This window comes from Papio anubis, chromosome 1 (genome assembly GCF_008728515.1).
Source record: "Papio anubis isolate 15944 chromosome 1, Panubis1.0, whole genome shotgun sequence".
Taxonomy (NCBI): Eukaryota; Metazoa; Chordata; class Mammalia; order Primates; family Cercopithecidae; genus Papio; species Papio anubis.
In genome coordinates, this window is record NC_044976.1 from 217232286 (window position 1) to 217256324 (window position 24039).

Below are 24039 nucleotides of genomic sequence, written 5' to 3' on the forward strand. Positions count from 1 at the left end.
TATCATTAATAAATATGTTACACATATAATTTTCAAATATTTTATCCCATTTATCATGGATTGTCTTTTTGATGGCATACTTTCATTATGGTAGGAAAATGATGTAGCATTAAATTAACCATCTGAACCATTTTTAAGAGTACAGTACAGTAATGTTAAGTATATTTGTATCATTGAACAACAGATCTCTGGAAAGTTTTCATCTTGCAACACTGAAACTCTGTACCCATCAAACACCAATTTCCTGACTCTCATCCCCTCAGAACTTGGTAACCACCTTTCCACTTCCTATTTCTGTGATCTTGACTACTCTAGATACTTCATGTAAAGGGAATTACACAGTATTTGGCCTTTTGTGTTGTAGCTGGCTTATTTTGTTTAGTATAAAGTTTTTGAGCTTCCTCTATGTAGTAATATGTGACACGATTTCCTCCTCTTTCTCACTTACTTGCTCTCATTCTGTCACTGTAGGACTGAAGGGTACAATACTTACTCAAAACACTACAATGTACTAAAACGTTCCTAACAACATTCCTAAAATTTCCAGATTCACTGAAAATATATAAAGAAACAACATGATGATACAACATTTCCCTGTCAAATTTCCCTGTCAATAAGAAAGACGAACAAGAAACAACAGATGATAACTTAGCCAACTGTAGTACACCTGCATTATAAATGTGGCCAGTTGTTCAGTCTGCAATAAATCTTCACTGTCTTATGGCATAATCTTGGTAGTTCCATAGTTTTGGGTCTATCACTTGCAGTACATTGATTTTAGGGATCAAATTTTGAATGGTTTGGTCACAACTGGCAAAAACTCAATCCTTAGGAGTAGGGCACTCAGGGAGAATTTTGAGGGCTGAGAATTCTGTGAGAGTTTCATCAAGCAAAATACAGGCGTCCAGGCTGACTAACACTCAAAGGGCTCCAGGCCTTTCCCTGGGATCACTAACGTCTACTTCTCTCTGCTCGTTGGCTGTGTTCTCTCTGAAGTAAAAGAGTTTTCCATCTTTTGAGGGGGAAATACTTCCAGCCATAGATTTGATATTAATACGTCACAAATGAATGCTGCCATCAAAGAGAAATTGACTGGCTCTAAGCTTTGTTTTAAAAAGTAGAGGGAAGGAATCTGATGTGACTGGCTTAGGTCAGCTGACTCTCCCTGTGGAAGATCCCTGCACCCAGCAGAGACATGCTCACCTTGACCTGGTGCCTGCCTAGAATCATGTAACTATTATCAGGAAGTGGCTCATGGGTAAGGTTAACGTAGCATCATTTTCCTTCTGAGATACTCTGGAAAATGAAAGGGTATATACTGTTAACGGTTACAGTAGGATAACAGATGTATCTAATGAACTATGTTGATGGTGTTGGAGGAAGGATCTAAGACCTTGGAACAACATGGGGCATCCTTCATCTCACCCTCAACCAATTAGTAGAAAAACCATGTACCGAATTTCCCTGTCAATAAGAAAACCGCATTAATACCATTATAAATTTCTGCTAGTTAAATGGAATTCTATAGGCTTGCTTTTGGTGTCTTATGATGCTATTTAATGTAATTCCAGTGCTAAAAATTAAAAATGCAAACTTCATTATAAACAAAAGGGACAGTTTTTTTTTTTTTTAGTTAACTCTAATTCTTAATGTCTGTGATGATTGTTTCTTTTCTTTTCTTTTTCTTTTCATGTTTGAGACAGAATCTCTCTCTGTCTCCTCCACTGGAGTGCAATGATGCGATCTTGGCTCACTGCAACCTCCACCTCCTGGGTTCAAGCGATTCTCCTGCCTCAGCCTCCCAAGTAGCTGGGATTACGGGCACCTGCCACCATGCCTGGCTAATTTTGTATTTTTAGTAGAGATGGGATTTCACCATGCTGGTCAGGCTGATCTCAAACTCTTGACTTCAGGTGATCTGCCTGCCTTGGCCTCCCAAAGTGCTGGGATTACAGATGTGAGCCACTGTGCCCAGCTGACTTTTTTTTTTCTTTTTTTTAAGCTTTCCTCCCCAGACATTAACATTTTGTTTTGTTTTGTTTTGAGACAGGGTCATGGTATTTTCACCAGGCTGGTCTCAAGCTCTTGGCCTCATGGGATCCTCCTGTCCTGGCCTCCCAGTGTGCTGGGATTACAGGTGTGAGCCACCACACCCAGCCTCCAGGTCTATTTATGTCACATTTTATCCACTGGGACTGAGCTACTTAGATTGCATTGCATTTGTTCAACAAGCACATTGAATAGTAGCTATGGGGCAATGATAATACCCATGCCTGGATTCAAAATAAAAATAGCTTTTCTTTCTATTACCACTTGCATAGTCAACCAACCAAGAGCCAAGTCTGAAGAAGAGCCGCTGAAGTGGCATAGTTCCCTGGCTGTACCAGCTCGCCACAGAAAGATCAGCGATTGTTCCTCATGAGTCAGGCTATCACTGCCATCATTTGCATGATCACTGAAGTTCCATATCTACCTTTGTGGCAGACCACAGATTGCCTTTTGGCAGAGGAACTAATTTTACGTAGTTGAAAACATGGTGATGGGCTCACACCATGGAATTCACCAGCACTGCCCCATCATCCGGTAGCAGGCAGCGTGGCAGAAAGGGGGAATGGCGAGCTGAAGGCTGGGGCACATCCTGCAGTGATGCTTGGATGATGTACGTGATAGAGTAGATGCTTTAAACTAGAGACCAATACATGGTGGCATTTCCCCTGAGTCAGACTACCCAAATTTAGAAAGCAATGTAGGGTGTAGGGCGGCCTCTCTCAATGTTACACTTATTGATCCATGAATAGAGAACAAGTGTCTCAATATTGATCCATGTGTAGAGAACCAGACACAGCACCCGTCAGAGGGCTGGATGCTGACTGCCAAAGGGAAACAGTGGAAACGAGGGAGTCTAAGCCTGGGACCAGGAGACTGACTGTTCCACTAAACACTTAGTACTTGGTGGTTTATTCTTATTTTATTTATTTATTTTTTGAGATGGCATCTGGCTCTGTTGCCCAGGATGGAGTGCAGTGGCATGATCTTGGTTCACTGCAACCTCCACTCCAGGGCTCAAACCATTCTCTCATCTCACCCTCCAGAGAAGCTGGGGCTACAGGCACGTGCCACCACGTCCTGCTAAGTTTTGTAATTTTGGTAGAGACCAGTTTTTGCTATGTTGCTCAGGCTGGTATGTATGTATGTATGATGTATATATGTATGTATGTATGTGAGACAGTCTCGCTCTGTCTCTCAGATTGAGTGCAGTGGTGCAATCTCAGCTCACTGTAACCTCCCTTTCCCAGGTTCCAACAATCCTCCCACCTTGGCCTCCTGAGTAGCTGGGACCACAGGCTTGTGTCCAGCTAATTTTTGTATTTTCGTAGAGACTGGGGTCTTCCTATGTTGCCCAGGCTGATTTCAAATTCCTGAGCTCAAGTGATCTCCCTGCCCCGGCCTCCCAAAGTGCTGGGATCACAGGTGTCAGCCACTGCACCCAGCCAAAAACACTTAACTTTCCAGCTAAGAAAATGTGTATGTTTTATAAAAATATGATGTTCTTAACACATTACTTTTAGAACTTCCAAATTGAGCTGTTTCTTTCAGAGAAACAATAGAGTTAACAGATAGCACCCCAAATAGTAAATTATAAACTGCATTAATGAGCTATCTGCCATCAGCAGTAAGTGGAACATAAATTGTTTTTCTTTTTTTTTGCGTGAAGTTAACTGGTTCCCTTTGGGATCAACTCAAAATTTTGCCTCTGCTAATAGACTTTACTCAACTCACTGAAGCCTCTACTCTCGATTTATAATGACTGGAAAATAATTTTACCCTCCATTTCAATCCCCTAAATGTAATATAAAGTTGGGATAAATAAGGAAAAGCATAAAGAGAATGTGGACAACTTCTATACTAAAATTAATCATGTAAAATCAGGGAACAGGTTGTGCATGTTAATAGCTATAGCTGTCTCATTCTTCTTAACAGAACTTCCATGGAGCTGAGGAGCACACTGCCAAGAAAAGATGATGAGCTCCAGGGGCTGACCAGCGGCTGTGCTTCCCATGCGTCTCCTTTAGAGGTGAAGATTTGATAGTTTCACCCTTTCCAGGAAAATTCACTTATCAGGTGCCAGCACTGACTGTGGATGACCAGGTTTCCTACATCCAAAGACTGGGCAAGTATGTCAGCTGCTCTCCTCTCCCTAAACTCACTCCCTTCCCTGTCGCAGAACTGAGATTCACACACACTCTCTCTCTGTCTTTCTGTTTCTCTCTGTGTGTCTCCCACTCTCTTTCTGTCTCTCTCTCTCCACCCCCACTACCTTGTTGCTGTGTCATGCGGCCTGCTGGCTCAGTAGTTCCGTCTGGGCAGACAGGAGAGAAAGCTAAGTAGAGAGTCAGAGCAAGATCTAGAAGAATCCTTTACATAGATGCCAATAAGAAAGTGACCCCCAGACAGGAAATTTTAAAGCAGAAAAAAGAGAAAGCACTGGAAATGTGAAAGCGTGGAGAAAGGAAAGGGGTAGGGTACAGGGAGTTTCACTGAGTCTATGTGACCCCCAGGCTCTGTGTTTTACATGTTATATTCCCCTGTGTCTAAAAATGTTCTCCTAAGCATCGGTTTTGTTTTGTTTTTGCTTAATGTTGTGTCATTTTGTTCGTCGCAGCTGACATTTGATAATGTGTGTTGTGTAAGACAGTCTGCACTTTATACAACTAACCCACATCTTCCATTTCAGCACAGGCTGGTATGTTTCACTCAGATTTTGTGGAGTACAGGAAGCGTATCGCTGTAGATGTACATGTATGAGTCATAAGCCCATAAAAGCAGTTTCACACTGTGCTTAAAATGGTCAAAAAGCTTGGTTTTGGGACCAATATGTTATCTTCTCTAAGACCACTACTAGACATTTGGACTCTCAAACGTTTAGAGGATTAACCATATTATTTTTACTAATATTGAGGGAGTTAAAATAGTCTAAGCAATTAAATTAGGTGTATTATTCCGATACGAGATGATAATTTATACTCCTTAGGAATCAGAAAGGAAAAAAAAATCAACCCCTTTTCTCACTAAATGGAAACTAGTGTCATTTCTGACTTTTAATGTAGTAGGAGAAGAACGGAATGATTTTCAACCTGCACATTTTCTGCTCATGATGTTAGAAAAGTCATTTTCTTTGATAGGACCTGTAGCTCTTTTTTAAGAAATGGATAATAGCATTTGATTAGCCAAATATAGAGGAGTGCTCTGTAGTACATGCGATATAAGGGTGAAATTTTCACCTTTAAACAAAAAGTTCTTTTGTAATTTATCAAAAATAAGTAACCATATGATGAGAACTATGATTTGAAGTTGTTCTTCATGTCCACTGAAATTTCACAAATAATTTTTATTCCAATTTAAGATACATTTATCATCAGCATTAAAGTTGCTGTGAAAGAGAATTGATTTGACCTCAGAATTTTCATATAAGACCATTTTTATTTTCTCCTTGCTCCCATTTGAACAGGCATATTTCGCTGGCCAAAATGGGACATAAGAATTCCAGCACCGTCACTGAGCTGGTCCTTGTGGGATTTTCCAATCATCCCCAAAGTGAGACACCCCTCTTCTTCCTGTTCTCTCTGGCCTACTTAGCAAATTGTTTTGGAAACACAGCTGTTATCACTTTGGTAGTTCTGCATTCCTCTCTCCAGACACCCATGTATATCTTCCTTTGTCACCTGGCCTTTCTCAACATATTTTTTAGCACAATCGTGGTCCCCAAGATGCTCTATAACTTCCTTGCAACCAGGAAAGTCATCTCTTAAACTTCTGCCTCGCTCAGACCTACATCACCTTATTCCTGGCGGTGACTGAGTGCTTTCTTCTTGCAGTGATGGCACTGGACCGCTATGTGGCCATTTGTTTCCCACTGAGATATCTGCTCATCATGAACACGTCTGTGTGTGTGGCACTGGCTCTGGGAGCCTGGACCACAGGCTTTTTTGCTTCAGTGGTTCCTCTGTTCTTCACAATCCTCCCACTCTGTGGTCCTTATGTTGTTGACTATATTTTCTGTGAACTGCCCATCCTTCTTCACATGTTCTGTGCAGATACATCCCTGCAGGAGGCCATGATGCTTGCAGGAGGGGCTGGAACAGTGTTACTCCCCTTCCTCCTCATTATTCTCTCCTACCTGCGCATCCTGGTGGCTGTGATGAGAATAGACTCAGTTGAGTGCAGGAAAAAAGCCTTTTCAACCTGCACTTCCCATCTGACTGTGGTGACTATATATTATGGAACAGGATTAATCAGATACATGAGGCCCAAGTCTCTTTACTCAGCAGAGGGAGACAAACTGATCTCCTTGTTCTATGCGGTCATCAACCCTATGCTGAATCCTTTCATTTACAGCCTGAAGAACATGGAAGTGAAGCAGGCTATGGGAAGAGTTATAGGAAAATACAAAAATAAAATTAAATCACATACTAGGATGTGTAGAAGTTAAAGACAAGTTTATATTTTTAGCATAGTCACATCCAAATTCTATGAAACTAACCTCCATCACAAGAAATTCCACTTAGGCAAACTTGCAGAATAAGATGGTCATTCAGTTTTTACAAATCCTCCCCCAAGTGTTTTCAAGTCAGATTTCTCCTCTCTGTGAATACACATTTATTGATAGTCCTTTGTTAAGTGTTAAAATATTGCTGTGTCTGGGGCAGGCATGGTGGCTTATGCCTGTAATTCCAGCACTTTGGGAGGCCATGGTGGGCAGATCTCCTGAGGTCAGGAGTTCAAGACCAGCCTGGCCAATATGTGTGTGTGTATGTGTATGTGTGTGTGTGTGTGTGTGTATATATGCTATGTCTGCTCAATCAAGTATTGTGTTAACATAGCCACAAGCTTCCATGTCATCAATCTTATCATTCCCTGTGGTCACTTTTACAGTATTTTATTTTCATTTTCTATTCATTTTCAAGACCTCAACTTATGATAAGATGCCTATGCCTCCTCCATGAATCAACTCTACCCTGTTGAGACTATCAATCTAAAGATGAGTCTTAGCTTTGTCCAGGACTAAATAAAAAAGCAATGCAAATTATGAAGTGTATGTTATTAAATCATATAGGAGGAAAATATTTTTGAAGTTGGTAATGAAAAAATTTTTAGGAGTGTAGAACACTTTATCTAATTTATCTAAACTTTTGTCTAAGTTTTGGATAATTTAAGGAAAATGATATGCTTTTTTAATTTTAAAATTGAAGTAAGTTCTTCTCAATTGCTTTAGTTTTCATTTACTCCATATGGATGGTAGTTCACAGAAATAAATATTAATAATCATTTTAGGTATTTACTTTTTTATGTATTTAAATAGATTGATTACAACATATTTACCACTGTGACATTTCAGGCAACTATGTAGTAATTAATTTAATATTCCTGAATTTGGAGGCAGGCTGCAGAGTTTTTTCCAGGTTCAACCACTTAGCTGCTTTATGTCCATTATTTTATCAAATAATCTCTCTGTGCATCAATTTCCTAGTTTAAAAATCAGTAAATTCAATATATAGGTTGTTGTCAAGATTAACACATAAATAATACACCTAAAACATAGTAAAGGCGTCATCACACGAGGTGCTTCAGCTTCCCCAATGAAAAAATGCTACTGGTAGGAACAATTCTCTACTGGATTTTTGTTTTACTGAAAACTATGCAACTTCAGACTGTCTTTACTGATTCTGCTGGGGCTACGATGCTCCCGTGGGAGTGGGAAGTTCCCATCTTTGCACGGAGGCTAGGGGTGCGGAGACTCTCTCTCCACTCCTACAAGGCTAGGGGTGGGCGCTCCCCTCTTTCCTAAGGCCCCTAAGGTGGGGCTCTTACTCTTTTCTAGGAATGGGGGTACCCCGTTGGAGCAATTACAAGGCTTTCCCACCTGGCAGGCACATGGCCGAGATGGCCAGGTGAGGCTCAGAGAACCGAATGTCTTAACTGATGCATGCATACCTGTGTTTAGATGATGCAGCCCTCCCTTCTATGGATGGCCTCTTTTTGTAAAGAAATCTCACGTCAAACTCTCCAAGAATGTGGATTCATTACTCTGTCATAAAATCTTATTGTATTCTGATATACAATGCCATATGAGAAAAAAAGAAGAAGAATCAAATCTTCTGTGGAGTGAGACAGTAAGCACCTAATTTATAATGTTACCTACAATGTCTGTTTCTCCATTGCAACTTTCTACAAACGTGCATGTGAATGTTTTTTGTGCGTGTGACCCAAATTGTACATGTTCATTGTGCAATGACCACATCTTAGTGACTTTTGTTGAAAGCTACACTATCTCTGTGATCTAAAGCATTGCCAACTTACAAGCACAATTATCCACTGGCATCATATCTTGCTCTCATAATCATTGCTCCAGCCGGTGAACCAGCCCAAAAAATGGTGTGAAAGGGAAGGGACACTGTGTATAGAATCAGAAGGGCTGAATAAAATCCTTCCTCAAACCAAACTTTGTAAACATTGGGGCCCATTCTACTTAACTCGAATTTGATGACCAGACTACCTTTAGTTTGTAGCACATTGATCACATTGATCATTTTATTGTTCTCATTTATAGTCCACAAATAATGTAAAACTATTGTGTAAGATTGTGGTAGCAGTTAAGTAAATCTAGAGCCCACATATATGCAGTAAAACCACTGTGTTCCTTTCTGTTATTGTTTAAATAACACTCTATTGGGTGAAATAATTTATTTTTATTTTTATTTTCATGTTTTAGAGACAGGGGCTCCCTATGTCGCCCAGGGTGCTCTCAAACTCCTGACCTCAGGTGATCCGCCTGCCTCGGCCTCCCAAAGTGCTAGGATTTCAGGCGTGAGCCACTGTGCCCAGCCAGTCTGAAATGAATTTGAAGTAGCATCAGATAATTAGTTGTGAACTAGGAATCCCAGTTTGGTATAAATCAATAGTTACCAATATTAAGAGGTTTTTTTTCTTTTCTCCTAGAGAATCATAACAGGCCTGTATCCCACCCATTTTAATTGAATGCCTAATGCTGAGTTTTTTCTAAATAAAACCCCCAGAGTATAAATGTTGTCTATTTTCTAGCAATCCCCATTGTTTGTTACTTTTCTGGCCTAGTGAAAGAAACTTTAATTTCTTGTATAATAATCTCGGTTAAAACCTTTGGGAAACAACCTGAGTTTGACTAAATTTTCCACTTGATCTCATTAATTCATTCTCACTTTTGGTTAGACCAAATTTCACTCCGCATCAAAAATAAATATTTGACTGACTGCCGATAATATGGGGTCATACAAAACTAAATAATTTTGCAGTCAAGTCTGTCATTGGAAACCATAGGCAAGAGCACAAATGGACAAGAAAGTGCAATTACGGGAAGATGATGTGGAGCGGTCAGTTCCTTAAGGGTTCATTACAAGAAACTTTCTCTTCGAGTAGTGATAGCGTAGTCTTCTCAGAAATCTTAATGAGATCATGGTAGGGAAATAAGTTTCTTAATTTTGGTTCAATACTCTCTCAAACATAAATGAGAACCACTTTTGTTTTAGAGGCTTAAACACAAAGTTGGATCCTTATACACAATCAGTTTGACTATTTGAGAAGAGCTGACTTGTCAAATAAATAAAGTCTCACTAACTTGGTTCTTTCTAGTTTACAGAGGGCAGGCTTGTGGGTGTGAGTGTATGTGTGTGGGTGGGTGTATAAGATATGGGCTTAAGAATTAATTCTTTGTTGTGTGTTCTAATCAAACAATATATTGCCGAATACTTAGAGGCAACAAAAATTTTGGTCTCTTTCAGCACTGCATTACAAATTAATCTCAGAATCAAATACTAATGTTTACCCCAAAAATTTATTTATATGTATATATCTCTTTTTTCACATATATATGCATATACCTACAATATACAATCCATTATATAATACATATATATTTTATACAAATATAAAATATATGTGTAATATGTATTATATATGCATATAATATATATTATATATGTATAATATATAACCCCTATATATGGGGTATATGTGTAATACACATATAAAACCACTATATATAGGGGTTATGCATATTATATATAAAATGTATTATATATTATACATATATATTTGTTGTATATTATATATTATACATGTATAAAATCCATTTTGATTATATTGTTGTTAATGGTGTACGATGAGGGTCCAATTTCATTTTTCTGCATGTGGATAGGCAGTTACCCCAATACCATTTATTGAAGAGACTGTTCTTTCTTCAATGTGCCTTTCGGTCACCTTTGTGGAAGAACACATATATCGATTTATTTGCAGAGTATCTAATTTGTTTCATTAAACACCATGTCTGTTTTTACCAGCATGATTCTGTTTTCAGTACTATATCTTTTCTTTTTTTCTTTTTCTTTCCTTTTTTTTTTTTTTTTTTTTTGAGACAGAGTCTTGCTCTGTGGCCCAGGCTGGAGTGCAGTGGTGCGATCTCCGCTCTCTGCAAGCTCCGTCTCCCAGGTTGAAGCTCCTGGGCTCAAGCAATTCTCCTAAGTCAGCCTTCTGAGAACCTAGGACCACAGGCATGCACTACACCTGGTTAATTAATTATTATTATTATTGTAGAGACAGGGTCTCACTATGTTGGTCAGAGGAGTCTCAAACTTCTGGCCTCAAGTGATCCTCCCACTTTTGCCTCCCAAAGTGCAGGGATTATTGCTGTGAGTCACCACATTTAGCCACATTTTCCACTTTTTTGAACAGTTTGAGAAAAATTGTTGTTAGCTCTCCTTTAAATGTTAGGTAGAATTCAACAGTGAATTCGTTAAGTCCTGGGCTTTTCTTCGTTCCGAGGTTTTTGATTACCAATTCGAACACCTTACTAGTTATCAGTTTCTTCAAATTTTCTATGCCTTATATTTTTATTTTTTTAGAGATGAGGTCTCACTCTGTCACCCAGACTGAAGTATAGTGGTGAGATAGTAGCTCACTACAGCCTCAAATTTCTGGGCTCAAGCTATCCTCCCACCTCAGCCTCCCGAGTAGCTGGGACTACAGCTGTGTGTCACCATGCCTGGCTCAGATGTATTTCTTCATGGTTTAGTCTAGTTAGATTGTATGTTTCCTGGAATTTATCCATTTCTTCTATATAATCCAATTTTTTGGCAAATAATTGTTCATCGTAGTCTCTTATTTCTTACCTCCTCTTTTATTTTTCCTTGTTTTTCTGACATTACTCTAAATTTCCTTTTGTTTTATTTGATATAAAGTTGCTAACACTTTTCCCTCAGACATATAATGGGACATCTTTCCTCTTGAATGTTATTCTCTCATCAAAATCATTTATCTTATTAAATGTTACAGAATGTAAAGAAAGTGTGATCTAAAAGCACCAGGTTTTCTCCAACTTAGAATCCCTCTGAAAGGCATATATTCTCAATCAGCAGCACAACCTAAACATTTGTACTGAGGATGGTTATGAAATGCTAAACTTTCTTCCCAAATTTTTACAATGGTAAATCATTCCTACATACTTGCTCTGCCACTTCTCATCTGGGAAATGTTTACACATTCTTTAACCATTCCATACCACTTCCAAATATAGAGGTATAAATATATGCAGTGAATAACGCTTGACATTATTATCCCAATATTAATTATAATAATGGTTATTATTTAATCTAATAATAAAGTGGAAATGCTTCTTTAGTTATGTAAAAGCTATTTATTTCCAAACAAGATATCATATCGATGTTAATTGTTATGTTGCATAGAGTCACAAATGTATGCATATATCCAAACTTACCAATTATAAATTAATGCCTTTTACTGACTTGGTATTCCAGTTACTCTCTCCTACAGGCTCTGTGTATCTGAGGATCTATGTAATAAAGAAATTATATTTTTGTTTAAAATAAAACCTTAAGGCAGGGCACAGTGGATCACATCTGTATCCAAGCACTTTAGGAGGCTGAGGTGGGCTTATAGCTCAGGAGTTCCAGACCAGCCTGGGCAACATGGTGAACTTTCTCTCTACAAAAATACAAAAATTAGCCAGGTGTGGTGGCACATGCCTGTAATCCCAGCATCTCTGGAGACTGAGGTGGGAGAATCGTTTGAGCCCGGCACGTTGAGGCTGCTGTGAGCTGTGATCTGGGAGACTCAGCAACATCTAGTTTCAAAAAATACAAAACCAAAAAAACATAAAACTAACACCCTAAAAGAATCTGAGGTAAGTTTGCATCTCAAAAATAAGTCTGAACATCAAGTCAGAGTGCCAGACAGATATTAAGAATATGTTGGTTTGATTATATTTTTTCATTATCTTTAACTACAACTTTTTAATAGAAAATTTTCAGGGGAAAAATGTCAAAGAGGTTGCATATTAATAAGTTAAATAATTACCTAAGGTGCAACAAATATAACGTATTTAACATGAAAAAATACATTATAAAATACATTAAAATAAAATTCTTTACCTTTACATAATGACATTGGGCAAGACTCTAATTTTGATGCAATGACAGAAATCAATATTGATATCATGTGAAAGAAACCAATGTTAAATTTGTTGGATAAAAATTAGACTATCATTGACAACACATGGACACAGTAGACACCAGGGCCGACTTGAGGGTGGAGGGTGGAAGGAGGGTAAGCATTGAAAAGCTACCTATCAAGTACTATGCTGATTTCCTGGGTGACAAAATTGTCTGCACACCAAACCCCCGGGACACGCTATTACTCATGGGACAAAAATGTCCATGTGTCCCCTGAACCTAAAATAAAAGTTGCCAAGAAAATAAAATTAGTTTATGATACGTGCATCTCACTGCATGTAGCAAGAGAAATGGAGCAGATGGTATACAATATGGGACATGCAGATGTTTATTCATAGAACACTTCTGCAACACACAGACCATTTCTAATTTGGCAATTGTTAACCCACACATGTGCCTATTTTCCTTCTTTCTTTTCCTGTTGTAAAATAATTCCATTACTTTCCTCGACTGCTTTGCACAGAAGTCTTAGTGAGAAGTCTGAAGAATGGTTCCCACTTTTGATAATGTCCTGTGATCACTACGCAGCCATCTACTCCCTTCTGCACCATGAGGTCATCGTGACCCCAAGGCTCTGTGTGAAGGTGGTGACTTCAGGGCTTACGGGCTGGAGGAAGGGGGACATAGCTGCTGTTCTCTCCCTTTGGGAATCTAGTGTTATCCTCAGTTCTTGACATCTGTTTATCGTGAAAGCTCCCTTCTTCTAAATATGAACCTCAGGTGCTCTCTGTGAGACTCTCTAGCACATTCCCTCTGTGTGCTGTGTGCTGTGCTCCGTACACTGAACTCTGTCATCTCTAGTCTGAGGAACAAAGGGATTTTTTGAACAAAGTTTTCCTTAAAGTTACATAAAAATCAACTTTCTCTTAAATGGCAAAATAATCAGAATATCAGACCACTCAAGTTCTTTTTTCATTCCAACAAAAAGTGGCATTGAAAATAGATACTGGCCAGACCCAGTGGCTCACGCCTGTAATCCCAGCACTTTGGGAGGCCCAGGCGGGTGGATCATTTGAGATCAAGAGTTCAAAACCAGCCTGGCCAACATAGTGAAACCTTGTCTCTACTAAAGGTACAAAAAATTAGCTGGGCGTGGTGGGTGGGCACCTGTAATCCCAGCTACTCAGGAGGCTGAGGCAGGAGAACCCCTTGAGCCTGGGAGGTGGAGGTTGCAGTGAGCAGAGATCACACCACTGCACTCCAGCCTGGGAGACAGAGTGAGGTTCCATTTCAAAAAAAAAAAGGCCGGGTGCAGTGGCTCATGCCTATAATCCTAGCACTTTGGGAGGCTGAGGCGGGCGGATCACTTGAGGTCAGGAGTTCAAGACCAGACTTACTAATATGGAGAAACCACGTCTCTGCTAAAAATACAAAATTAGCCAGGCGTGGTGGCGGGTGCCTGTAATTCCAGCTACTTGGGAGGCTGAGGCAGGAGAATCGCTTGAACCTGGGAGATGGAGGTTGCAGTGAGCCAAGATCGCGCCACTGTACTCCGGCCTGGGCAACAAGAGTGAAACTTGGTCCACCCACACCGCCCCCTAACAAAAAAAAGAAAAGAAAAGAAAAATAAAAAGAAAGTAGTTACTGAGAAAAGTAGAGGATTTCAGGAATCGAATCTAACCTCTTTGTCATTTCAGGATGAAGCAGAAATGAGTAGCCAGTTATCAGGCCCAGAGTTGAATGGACCTTAAAATTAATGGTTAGAGAAAGATGAATGTGTTGGTAAGCATTTTATATATAAACGAGCCAAAGATGTCCTCCCTCTATTGACCCTATGTTGTTTACTTCTTCTCTACTTCAGACTGGTAACTGTTAACTCAAAAAGCCCTCCAATCGCGCCAAACTCAAATTTTTGCACACTCAATTGTTTTCAATATAGTCTAAGTAAGCAGATTTTTAGCTGTTTAGAACCTGACTTTTACAAATTCCATGAAACTTCCTACAACATCTGCTAGTCATAGGCAACATAAACCCTGTATCCGTAAAGGTTTCAAGCTCCACCACCCCTCCCAGCTCTCTGACCTGCAGGCTCCTCGTCCTCATCCTGTTGCTGAGTGGCATCAGCTAGACATGTAAGCTCCCTCCCAATTTCCGTCTCCACTGGAGTTCGCATTCCCTCCTTCCTTTTGGGGTAGTAGCCCCTGTATCTGAGCCTTTGGAAGGTCTCATGGTTGAAGGACTTTCCTAGCATTCAAACCTGTCAAAGCAGCGCCCAAATAAAGCTAGTTTGTGTTACTGTTACTTCCTGATTAGATCTTTTTCTCTGATTGTCAGCAAGACTCCTCAAACTCACTACAGTAAATGACCAAGAAAAATGTCCCAGGATACTATGAATGAGTAAGAAGCTCAGATTTATTTATTTATTTATTTATTTATTTATTTATTTTTGAGATGGAGTTTCGCTCTTGTTTCCCAGGCTGGAGTGCAATGGCATGATCTCAGCTCAACGCAACTTCTGCCTTCTAGGTTCAAGCGATTCTCATGCCTCAACCTCCTGAGTAACTAGGATTATAGGCATGTACCACCTCGCCTGGCTACTTTTGTATTTTTAGTAGAGATGGGGTTTCTCCATGTTGGTCAGGCTGGTGTCGAACTCCCGACCTCAAGTGATGTGCCACTTTCAGCCTCTCAAAGTCCTAAGATTATAGGCATGAGCCACAGCGCCCAGCCGCAGGTTTTTTCCTTACTGAAATTTAATATAGCTAAGACATAAGCTATTAAGCAATAATGAGTTATTGAAGGATTGTATTCCAAATATTTCTAACTACTTGGCGGTGTAAGGAATTGAGTTGGTGAGGATGACGCAAGTCACATTTTGAGTAGACACCTTGAGTGTCCCTTCTGCGTGCAGATGGACTTCTAGCTGCTTCTCATCGGTCACGCTGGTTGTGTACATGGATTCTGAGCCTTACCAAGTCCCAACTGGAAAACGCTAATGAATCCAAGTCAATCAGGCTGATTCCATTTACCTTTTCAGGGACTGGTTCAATCAAGAATGGCCTTGAGAAGACCTTGTGGTAAAAAGTACAAAAGGAGAATATTTTCTCTGGAAAGTTTCCTGCATTGTTGAGAAGAGATTTAAGGCAAATTGACCTTTTCCTGCCTCTTGGTAATGAATTGTGATGACACAATATTCACAAGAAGTAAAAACATGTGACCATGGGTAAAATCAAAGGAATTCCAGCAATGCCAATGCTGCAGGTGATGTTGACAGCCTACAGTAACGTACCATGGCAACTTTCCCTGACAAACATACTAAACATTTTTCATCTTTCCCTCGTCTTTATTTGGCTGTTCTTTGTAACATAGCTGGAATCATTCTGTCTGACTTAACAGACTACCAGAAATGGTAGAAGCCATTTCTTCTACCATGGCTCAGTAGAAATAATGAAAGGCTGAGCGTCACAGGAAGTAAGAATGGAGAAGGTGTGGATTGGAAAGGTATTACAGATGTAAATACACTAAGCCATGTGGAGTCATTCCATAAGAGACAAGATGTACCACAGGAAAGACAAGGTGTGCAAGGAGCATGCGCCAAAACATTTCAGTGTTCTAGAATATATACTAATATTTGCGGGGCAGTTTCCTAGTCTTTGCAATTTTTATAACAGGCTTGAAGAAATAAAATCAAGAGTGGTTTATGTAAGCAATCAAAATGCCCCAACGTCATCATGCTATGAAGAAGCCCAAACTAGCCCAGGTGAAGAGACCACCTGGAAAGGCCCTGAGATTACAGGAGGACAGAGATATCCAGCCAGACCCAACTGCTCAGCCTCCAGCCATTATCTGACAGCAACCACAGGAGAGACCTTGAGTCAGGAACAGGCAGCCAAGGCCTTCCCCAATAATGATCAGAGAAACTGTGAGAGACAACAGAATGGTTGTTACTGTTTTGAGACACTAATATTTGAAATCATTTGTTTTACAAGAGTACGTCACTGGAAACTTCAGTTTAGACCCTTTGAGGGTGTATCTGTGTCCATTAAGAGGATACTCTCAGTGTTTTCAGCCCTAGTTTGTGATGGAAAGTGGGAGGTGCCCACCCTAGTAGACTTCCATGTTTGGGGGCTTGTGTTGCCTAGTGCTGAGCTACAATATTGACATTGCTACTTGAAAAGGGAAATGACTGACACAGTTTAGTGCACTTGAATTGTGCATCTTACTGAACTTTCAGCATCTTGGAGTGTCACAGGGGATGAAACACAAATTTAGCCAGTTAATGGCCCTGGTGGCTGTCATCTGCCTCCATGAGGTAGCTTGGAAGGGAGCTAGCTCTTCAAAACGAGACAAGACCACTAGACATAACTACCATTTTGTCACCTAGAATCTCCCTTGTCAGGTAGTCTACAGGTGTTCTTGCCCACCTCCTTGCCACAGTTTCCTAGTAAATATTCCCAACAGTGTGGGTTACAGATCCCACTCGTGCAGTGCCGTCCAGTCTGCATCCACGGTGCTGGCCCCACCACATTCTCCGTGAGAGCTCGAGGAATTGTGGGCACTCTGTTGCTGTTCTGCTCATATGCTTTTTTCAGTAAACCTCCCTTTAGGCTTAAAAAAAAATAAAAAAATGGCTTGTTGTTGCCTTGATGTATTTCACTGGAGCCAAGCCACCAAAGGAGCATTCCTTTTAACTGCCAAAGCACATTCTTTATCTTGAAATTATTTACAGTTGTAGATTATAATAGTTTGTTATCTGCAGACCAGTTTTAAAAGGCCTTGTGCCACTCAAATATCATAATCTTTGTCAACATTCAGTGTCTCCAGCAAAAGAAACTATCAACAGAGTAAACAGCCCACAGAATGGGGGAAAGTATTCCAAACTATGCGTCCAACAAAGGTCTAATATCCAGAATCTATAAGAAACTTAAACAATCAACAAGAAAAAAAACAAATAACCCCATTAAAAATGCAAAGAAAAAAAAGACACTTCACAAAAGAAAACATACAGGCAGCCACAAAACATATGAGGCAGGGTGCAGTGGCTCATGTCTGTGATCCCAGCACTTTGGGAGGTCGAGGCAGGAGGATTGCTTCAGCCCAGGAGTTTGAGACCAGCCTGTGCAATAAAGTGAGACCTCTTCTCTACAAAATTTAAGAAATTAGCTGAATGTGCTGGCATGTGCCTGCAGTCTCAGCTACTTAGGAGGCTGAGGTAGGAGGATTGCTTGACGCTGGGAGGTCGAGGCCACAGTGAGCCAAGGTCTCACCACTGCACTCCAGCCTGGGTGACAGAAGGAGACCCTGTCTCAAAATAAATGAATGAATGAATGAATGAATGAATAAATAAATAAATAAATTTTAAAAGCATATGGAAAAATGCTCAACATCATTAATTATCAGAGAAATGCAAATCAAAACCACAGTGAGATACCATCTTACACCAGTCAGAATGTCTATCATTCATAATTCAAAAAGCAACAGATGCTGGCAAGGCTGTGGAGAAAACGGAGCACTTTTACACTCTTGATGGAAACATAAATTAATTCAGCCACTGTGGAAAGCAGTTGGAAGATTTCTCAAACTACTACAAGCTGAACTACCATTTGACCCATCAATCCCATTACTGTGTATATACCCAAAATAAAATAAATTGTTGTACCAAAAAGACACATGCACTCATGTGTCCACTGCAGCACTATTCACAATAGCAAAGACATGAGGTACCCATCAATGTTGGATTAGATTTAAAAAATGTGGTGCATATATACCATGGAATACTACACAGTCATAAAAAAGAACAAAGTCATGTATTTTGCAGCAACATGGGTGCAGTTGGAGGCCATAATTCTAGGCAAAATTAACACAGGAAGAGAAAAATCAAATAGTGCATGTTTTCACCCGTAAGTGGGAGCTAAACCGTGGGTACATGCAGATACAAAAATAGCAACAATAGACACTAGGGACTACTGGAGAAGAGAGGGAAGGAGAGGAACAAAAATTGAAAAACTGACTATGGAGTACTATGCTCAGTATGTGGGTGACAGGACCAATTGGAGCCCAAACCTCAGCATCACACAATGTACCCATGTAACAAACCTGCACGCGTGCCCCTTGAACCTAACATAAAAGTTGAAATGATTTAAAAAAAAGAAAAAAAGTTAAAAAGTGTAGGCCTTCCAATGCAAAAAATAATAAAAATGAAAAAAAAGTAACTGTAGGGAAACAGAAAACAAAAAGCATTGAGTGCCTCAATGTTCCATTAATGCCAGTAATTTCAGTCATAATCACACATGACAGCTTTGTAACTTAGAAAAGCCTCTCTATTTAAAACTTTCCCAAGACTGCCTCCTCTTATTCTTCAACAAACCTCACCCTGATGCACGTGTGCCTGCGGCTGGAGGTGGGGAGAGAGGGACACATGCGTATGTACATGTGTGTGGCCCACGAAGCTCCATAAGTATCTCCTCATCATTGCCACAGCTCCATGTGCCTTCTGAGAAGTCAGAGTTCATTAAATGTGCTTCTTGTTAAGATAGAAAGTACAAACACTACTGTGTCCAATTGACCGCAATTCATTTTAATTTTCACACCAGTGCTCTATAAGAATGAGAAGATTTCTCTTTCCTTCATTCTGAACAGAAGTTGAAGAAAGATTTTTGTGCCCCCAAATCTGACAAGGTGAAAGACATGTAGATAGAGCTATGGAACTCTGTGGTGCCCAGACTGAGTGTATACGTCCAAATGGTAAACAGATATTTTGTGTGTGACTCAGTGTCACCCACCACACTCTTGACTCTCTTGGCAGCTGACCTGGTTCAACAAGCACCCTCAGACCTATACTCTTCCAGATTTTATCGTGTGTAATCTGCCACCGTATATGCACTTTTATAGATAGAAATTGTATATCTTCCCAACTCATGATATTGCTCTAGACTGCACTTGAGCATTAGAAGTCTTGACTCTTGCACCTGGGTTACTAACACTGGAGAAAAATCACACAAGAGGAAAGAATGACTACCCACATGCGTGGTCTCTTATTCCTACTTGGCTGTTAGTATATTCTACAACTTTCTGGATGCTTCTGTTGTCTCTAAAGTATCCCCTAAGAGAAATTCTAACTATTCATCATTGTGTACAAACTCCCTCTCTTATCTCCTCTATTATTCCCAATGATTGACTTTACTTCCTGAATGTATGGAATGAACCAAAGCTAAGGATTTCTTCTCATTTCTGTTCTTTCCAATCACCTGCAAATGCATGTGTCTGCACCTACATCACACCTGGAAAGCAGGAGCCCCTCTTTATTCATGGGTATTCTTGGATAATCCTCTCCCTGTTTTCAAGGTCCTTGCGGCAATATTAACTATATTTCTCTCTCTCTAGTGCCTTGCTCTCTACTTGCCCTTACTCATCAGCATTTAAACATGCTCGAGTTTTTAAACTGAAAAAAATAACAGAAAATATCTCTACAGCAAAGAAAATAATCAACAGACTAAAAACACAAACTAGAATGGGAGAAAATATTTGCAAACCACATAACTGATAGGGGCTAATATCCAAAATACATGAGAAACTTCTATAACTCAATAGCAAAACAAAACAAAACAAAACAAAAAATGTGTGGCACAGTGGTTCACACCTGTAATCTTAGCACTTTGGGAGACTGAGCTGGGAGGATCGCTTGAGCCCAGGAATTTGAGATCAGCCTGGGCAGCACAGTGAGACCCTGTCTCTTAAAAAATAAAAATAAAAATTAACCAGGTGTGGTGGCACATGCCTATATTCCCAGCTATTCAGGAGGCTGAAGTAGGAGGGTTGCTTGAGCCCAGGAGGTCAAGACTTCAGTGAGCAGTGTTTGTGCCACTCCATCCTGAGTGACACAGTGAGATACTGTCTCTTAAAACAACAACAACAAAAAGGAGGCCAGATGCAGTGGCTCACACCTGTAATCTCAGCACTTTGGGAGGCTGAGGCGGGTGGATCACCTGAGGTCAGGAGTTTGAGACAAGCCTGGCCAACATGGGGAAACCCTGTCTCTACTAAAAATACAAAAATTAGCTGGGCATGGTGGCAGGCGCCTGTAATCCCAGCTACTCAGGAGGCTGAGGCAGGAGGATCACTTGAACCCGGGAGGCAGAGGTTGTAGTGAGCTGAGATGGTGCCACTGTACTCCAGCTTGGGTGACAGAGTGACACTCTGCTTTAAAAAAAAAAAGGGAAAAGAAAAATGGTAATGATGCAATTAAAAATGGGGAGTTGGCAAAGATCTTTTGGATATGTTTCCAAAAGCACAGATAACAAAAGCAAAAATCCAGGAATGGGATTGCAAAACTGAAAAGCATCTGTTCAGGAAGGGAAACAATCTACAGAGTGAATAGATGACCTAGGAATGGGAGAAAATACTTGAAAATCACACATCTGATAAGGGGTTACAAGTCAAAATATGTAAGGAACTTGAACAACCCGACAGCACAAAAACAAGTCAATTAAAAATGGGTAAAGGTGCTGAACAGACATTTCTCAAAAGAAGACATTCAAATGGCCAAAAGGTGTATGAAAAGCTGCTCAGTGTCACAAATCATCAGAAAAATAAACAACAAAACCACAATGAACTATCACTTCACACTTCATAGGATTGCTATTAAAACAAAACAAAATCAATAGATAAATGTTGGTGAGATAATGAAGGAAAAAACATCCCTTTGTACACTGTTCGTGGCCAGGCAAATTGGTGTAGTCACTATGGAACACAGTACAAAGGTTCCTCAAAAAATTAAAACTAGAACTATCACACAATTCAGCAATCCCAGATGACAAAAATGGCCCAAGCAGGCCACCAGGGAAACCTGGGCCCAGCGTGCATCAATGCAGAGCATCAAGCACAGCATAACAGGTGTACAGTTGCCTATTCCTGTCCAGAGAGAACTGCATCCCTCACTCTGGAAAATGGGGAAATGCAGAGAAGCAGATGTAACTGAAGAAGCCAGCTGGAGCAACAAGGAGGGACAACCACAGCCTGGGAGGGCACCATGCCAGAGACGCCTGGACCTCACGCTAGGCTCAGTGCCCGTTATACTCTTGGGACCCAGCGCTTTCCCTCTGCATCACTTGGCATACTTGACATTATTTGTTGCTTAAAATAATCCTAGTATTCACCTTTCCTAGGAGACCTAGGCAGATCCTGTGACACTACAGCTTCGGCACACAGTAGGTGCATCACAAACATCTGCTGGGTTCACACACTCTTGCCTTCTCCAACCTTCTTGAGAAGTCTTCAGTGAAAAGGAATTGCTGATTGAGCACGAATTAAACTTCTAGAGACTCCTGGATCCGCTGAAGTTTGAGACAAGGTAAGATTTGTTTACTGCCATATTCCTAGCTCATAGCACTTAATATGTAGTCAGTTAATAAATGTTTGTTGAATAAATGAGTCAAAGGAATCATATATCTTACTTAGCTATATATTTTCTGAGCAAAATGATAAATTTAATAGTGTATTTCTGGTATAATTTTACTTTACATATTCAACAAACCTGACAATTCAACTAGGTGCCAGGCACACAGCTGCTGAAGAAAAGGACGTATAAAATACAATTTCTGTCTACAGGAAAGCCACAGTCTAAAAAGTAGAAACATGTGAACAAATTATAAAAATCAGAGAGGTTTGTTGCTATTTTAAACAGCTCCAGTCAGGAAGTGTTAAAAGAGAAAGTTCTAAACAGGAAATGTTCCAACACACCATCTAAGCATGAAGCAGAAGCCACCCGTAGTTGAGTTTGCTACCGCCAACCCCAACAGCAAGAATTCCAATCCTGCTGCTACAAAATAAGTGTCATTCTAATTTTATTACTGCTATGTAACCCAGTTTTAGACTCTTTGATTGCCACTTAATGTTCTAAAGTTAGAAGTATTAAAGAGAAAATATTATTATAGTGTTGAGCCCATTCACTGCAGCCATCTCAACATCACACCAATTATAAAGCCTATTATTTAAAAAGAAAACTTTTAGTTTAACTTATTTATCCAAATATCAGTGTTACATAAACATATTTGCCATCAGACTTTGGATTTATGGGTTAAATAGTATATAAATATGATTAGAACCTCAAAGTTTACACTTTTCTGGTTCTCTCAAATTTTTTTTCAAAATAGTATATGCCTTTCTAAACAATTGTTAGCATAGTTTTTAAACTGAACATTAAAATGTGTATTTTCCAAAAACAAAATACAGCTCCCATTGGTAGATGGTGTTGTTGAGATACAGCAGATAACTTCTCTTGGGAACCATTTAATCGGTCCTCAATTTTACACTCTGTCCAGAAATGTCAATGACTTTAAAATATAGAAGTATATTACACAACTAAACTTATACTTATTCAGTATTGTGCAATATTTAGTACTTGTTCTAGCTATCTCTTGCTGAATAGTAAGCCACTTGAAAACGTAAGGCATTATTTATTGTTTAATATGTGTTTATTATTATTATTTGTTTAGTGATTTTAAATAACATTATTTCTCATGGTTCTGTGGGTTGACGGGCGCTATAAAAGTTCTCTTCTGCAGTTCTCTTTCTTGCAGTTGCAGTTGGTTGGCTGCTGCTGAAGTCACCTGAAAGCTCAACTAGGCTATTCTCTAATTCTGCCTTGGTCTTTCTGGGGACCAGCCCACATACTCAAGCTACAAAGGGGCTGCCACCCACCAGTCAACTCATTAGTGTACAAAAATACACTTATTACTTTGGAAATTCCTAGGATTTTAAGAGTCTACATACCAGGAGACATGACAAAGACCAAATATATATTTTGCAATATCACAACAATAAAAGTAAATTATTTTTTAAAAGGAGAAAGCAAACCAATTGAAATGGATAAATATATTTTTTATATTCTTAGAATGGAATTTTGTACAGCAGTGAAAACAAAAGAAATCAAAGTTACGCATCGACACGTAAATATCAAAAATAGAACTTTAATTAAAAGGAGGAAGCAAAATAAAAATACAGAAATAGCAGCCGAGCATGGTGGCTCATGACTGTAATCCTAGCCCTTTGGGAGGCTAAAGCAGGAGGATTGCTTGAGCGCAGGAGTTCAAGACCAGACCGGGCAACATAGTGAAACTCCATCTCTACAAAAACAAAAAAGATAGCCAGGAGCAGGCTAATAGTCCCAGCTACTAGGGAGGCTAAGGCAGGGAGAATGAACCCAGAAGGCGGAGGTTGCGGTCAGCCACTGCACTTCAGCCTGGGCAACAGAGTGAGACTCCGTCTCAAAAAAATGAAAAAAAAGTACACAGGCAAGCCAGTATTACAATAAATCAATCATACCCTATTTCAACTAAGCCTTCATTTTTGCTCCCAAATCCACCTCTCTGTCTTCAGTTAGCTGTCAATCTCACTTTGCAAGATGAGTATGGAATGCCTTTGCCATTTTCTTTAAATCCTGACCTACACTCTCTATGTAGAGAACGCTCTCTCTACAGTTCTCTAAATAAGAACTATTGACCTTGTCACCAAAACACCGCACCCAGCCTTACTTTATTAT

The 24039-nt window shown here is 39.8% G+C and overlaps 1 protein-coding gene and 1 long non-coding RNA gene across 3 annotated transcripts in view; one reads left to right on the top strand and one right to left on the bottom strand.

Annotated features, from left to right (window-relative positions):
- LOC103880238 lies at window positions 1–23550 on the top strand. Of its 2 annotated transcripts, XR_002519355.2 has the most exons (5): window positions 7–1230; window positions 3982–4175; window positions 14198–14282; window positions 21665–21849; window positions 22183–23550. It is a non-coding gene; the product is annotated as an uncharacterized LOC103880238 (long non-coding RNA). The 2 variants fall into 2 exon arrangements; XR_002519354.1 differs by having other exon boundaries at window positions 1–1230; window positions 21665–23550.
- The window catches only part of LOC101004511 (olfactory receptor 11L1), a 6805-nt gene continuing 4546 nt past the window's right edge, over window positions 21781–24039 (bottom strand). The window contains exon 3 of the mRNA XM_021932262.2: window positions 21781–21832. Within this exon, the coding sequence (XP_021787954.2) occupies window positions 21814–21832 (19 nt within the window). The 3' untranslated portion in view covers window positions 21781–21813. The remainder of the gene's footprint in view (window positions 21833–24039) is intronic.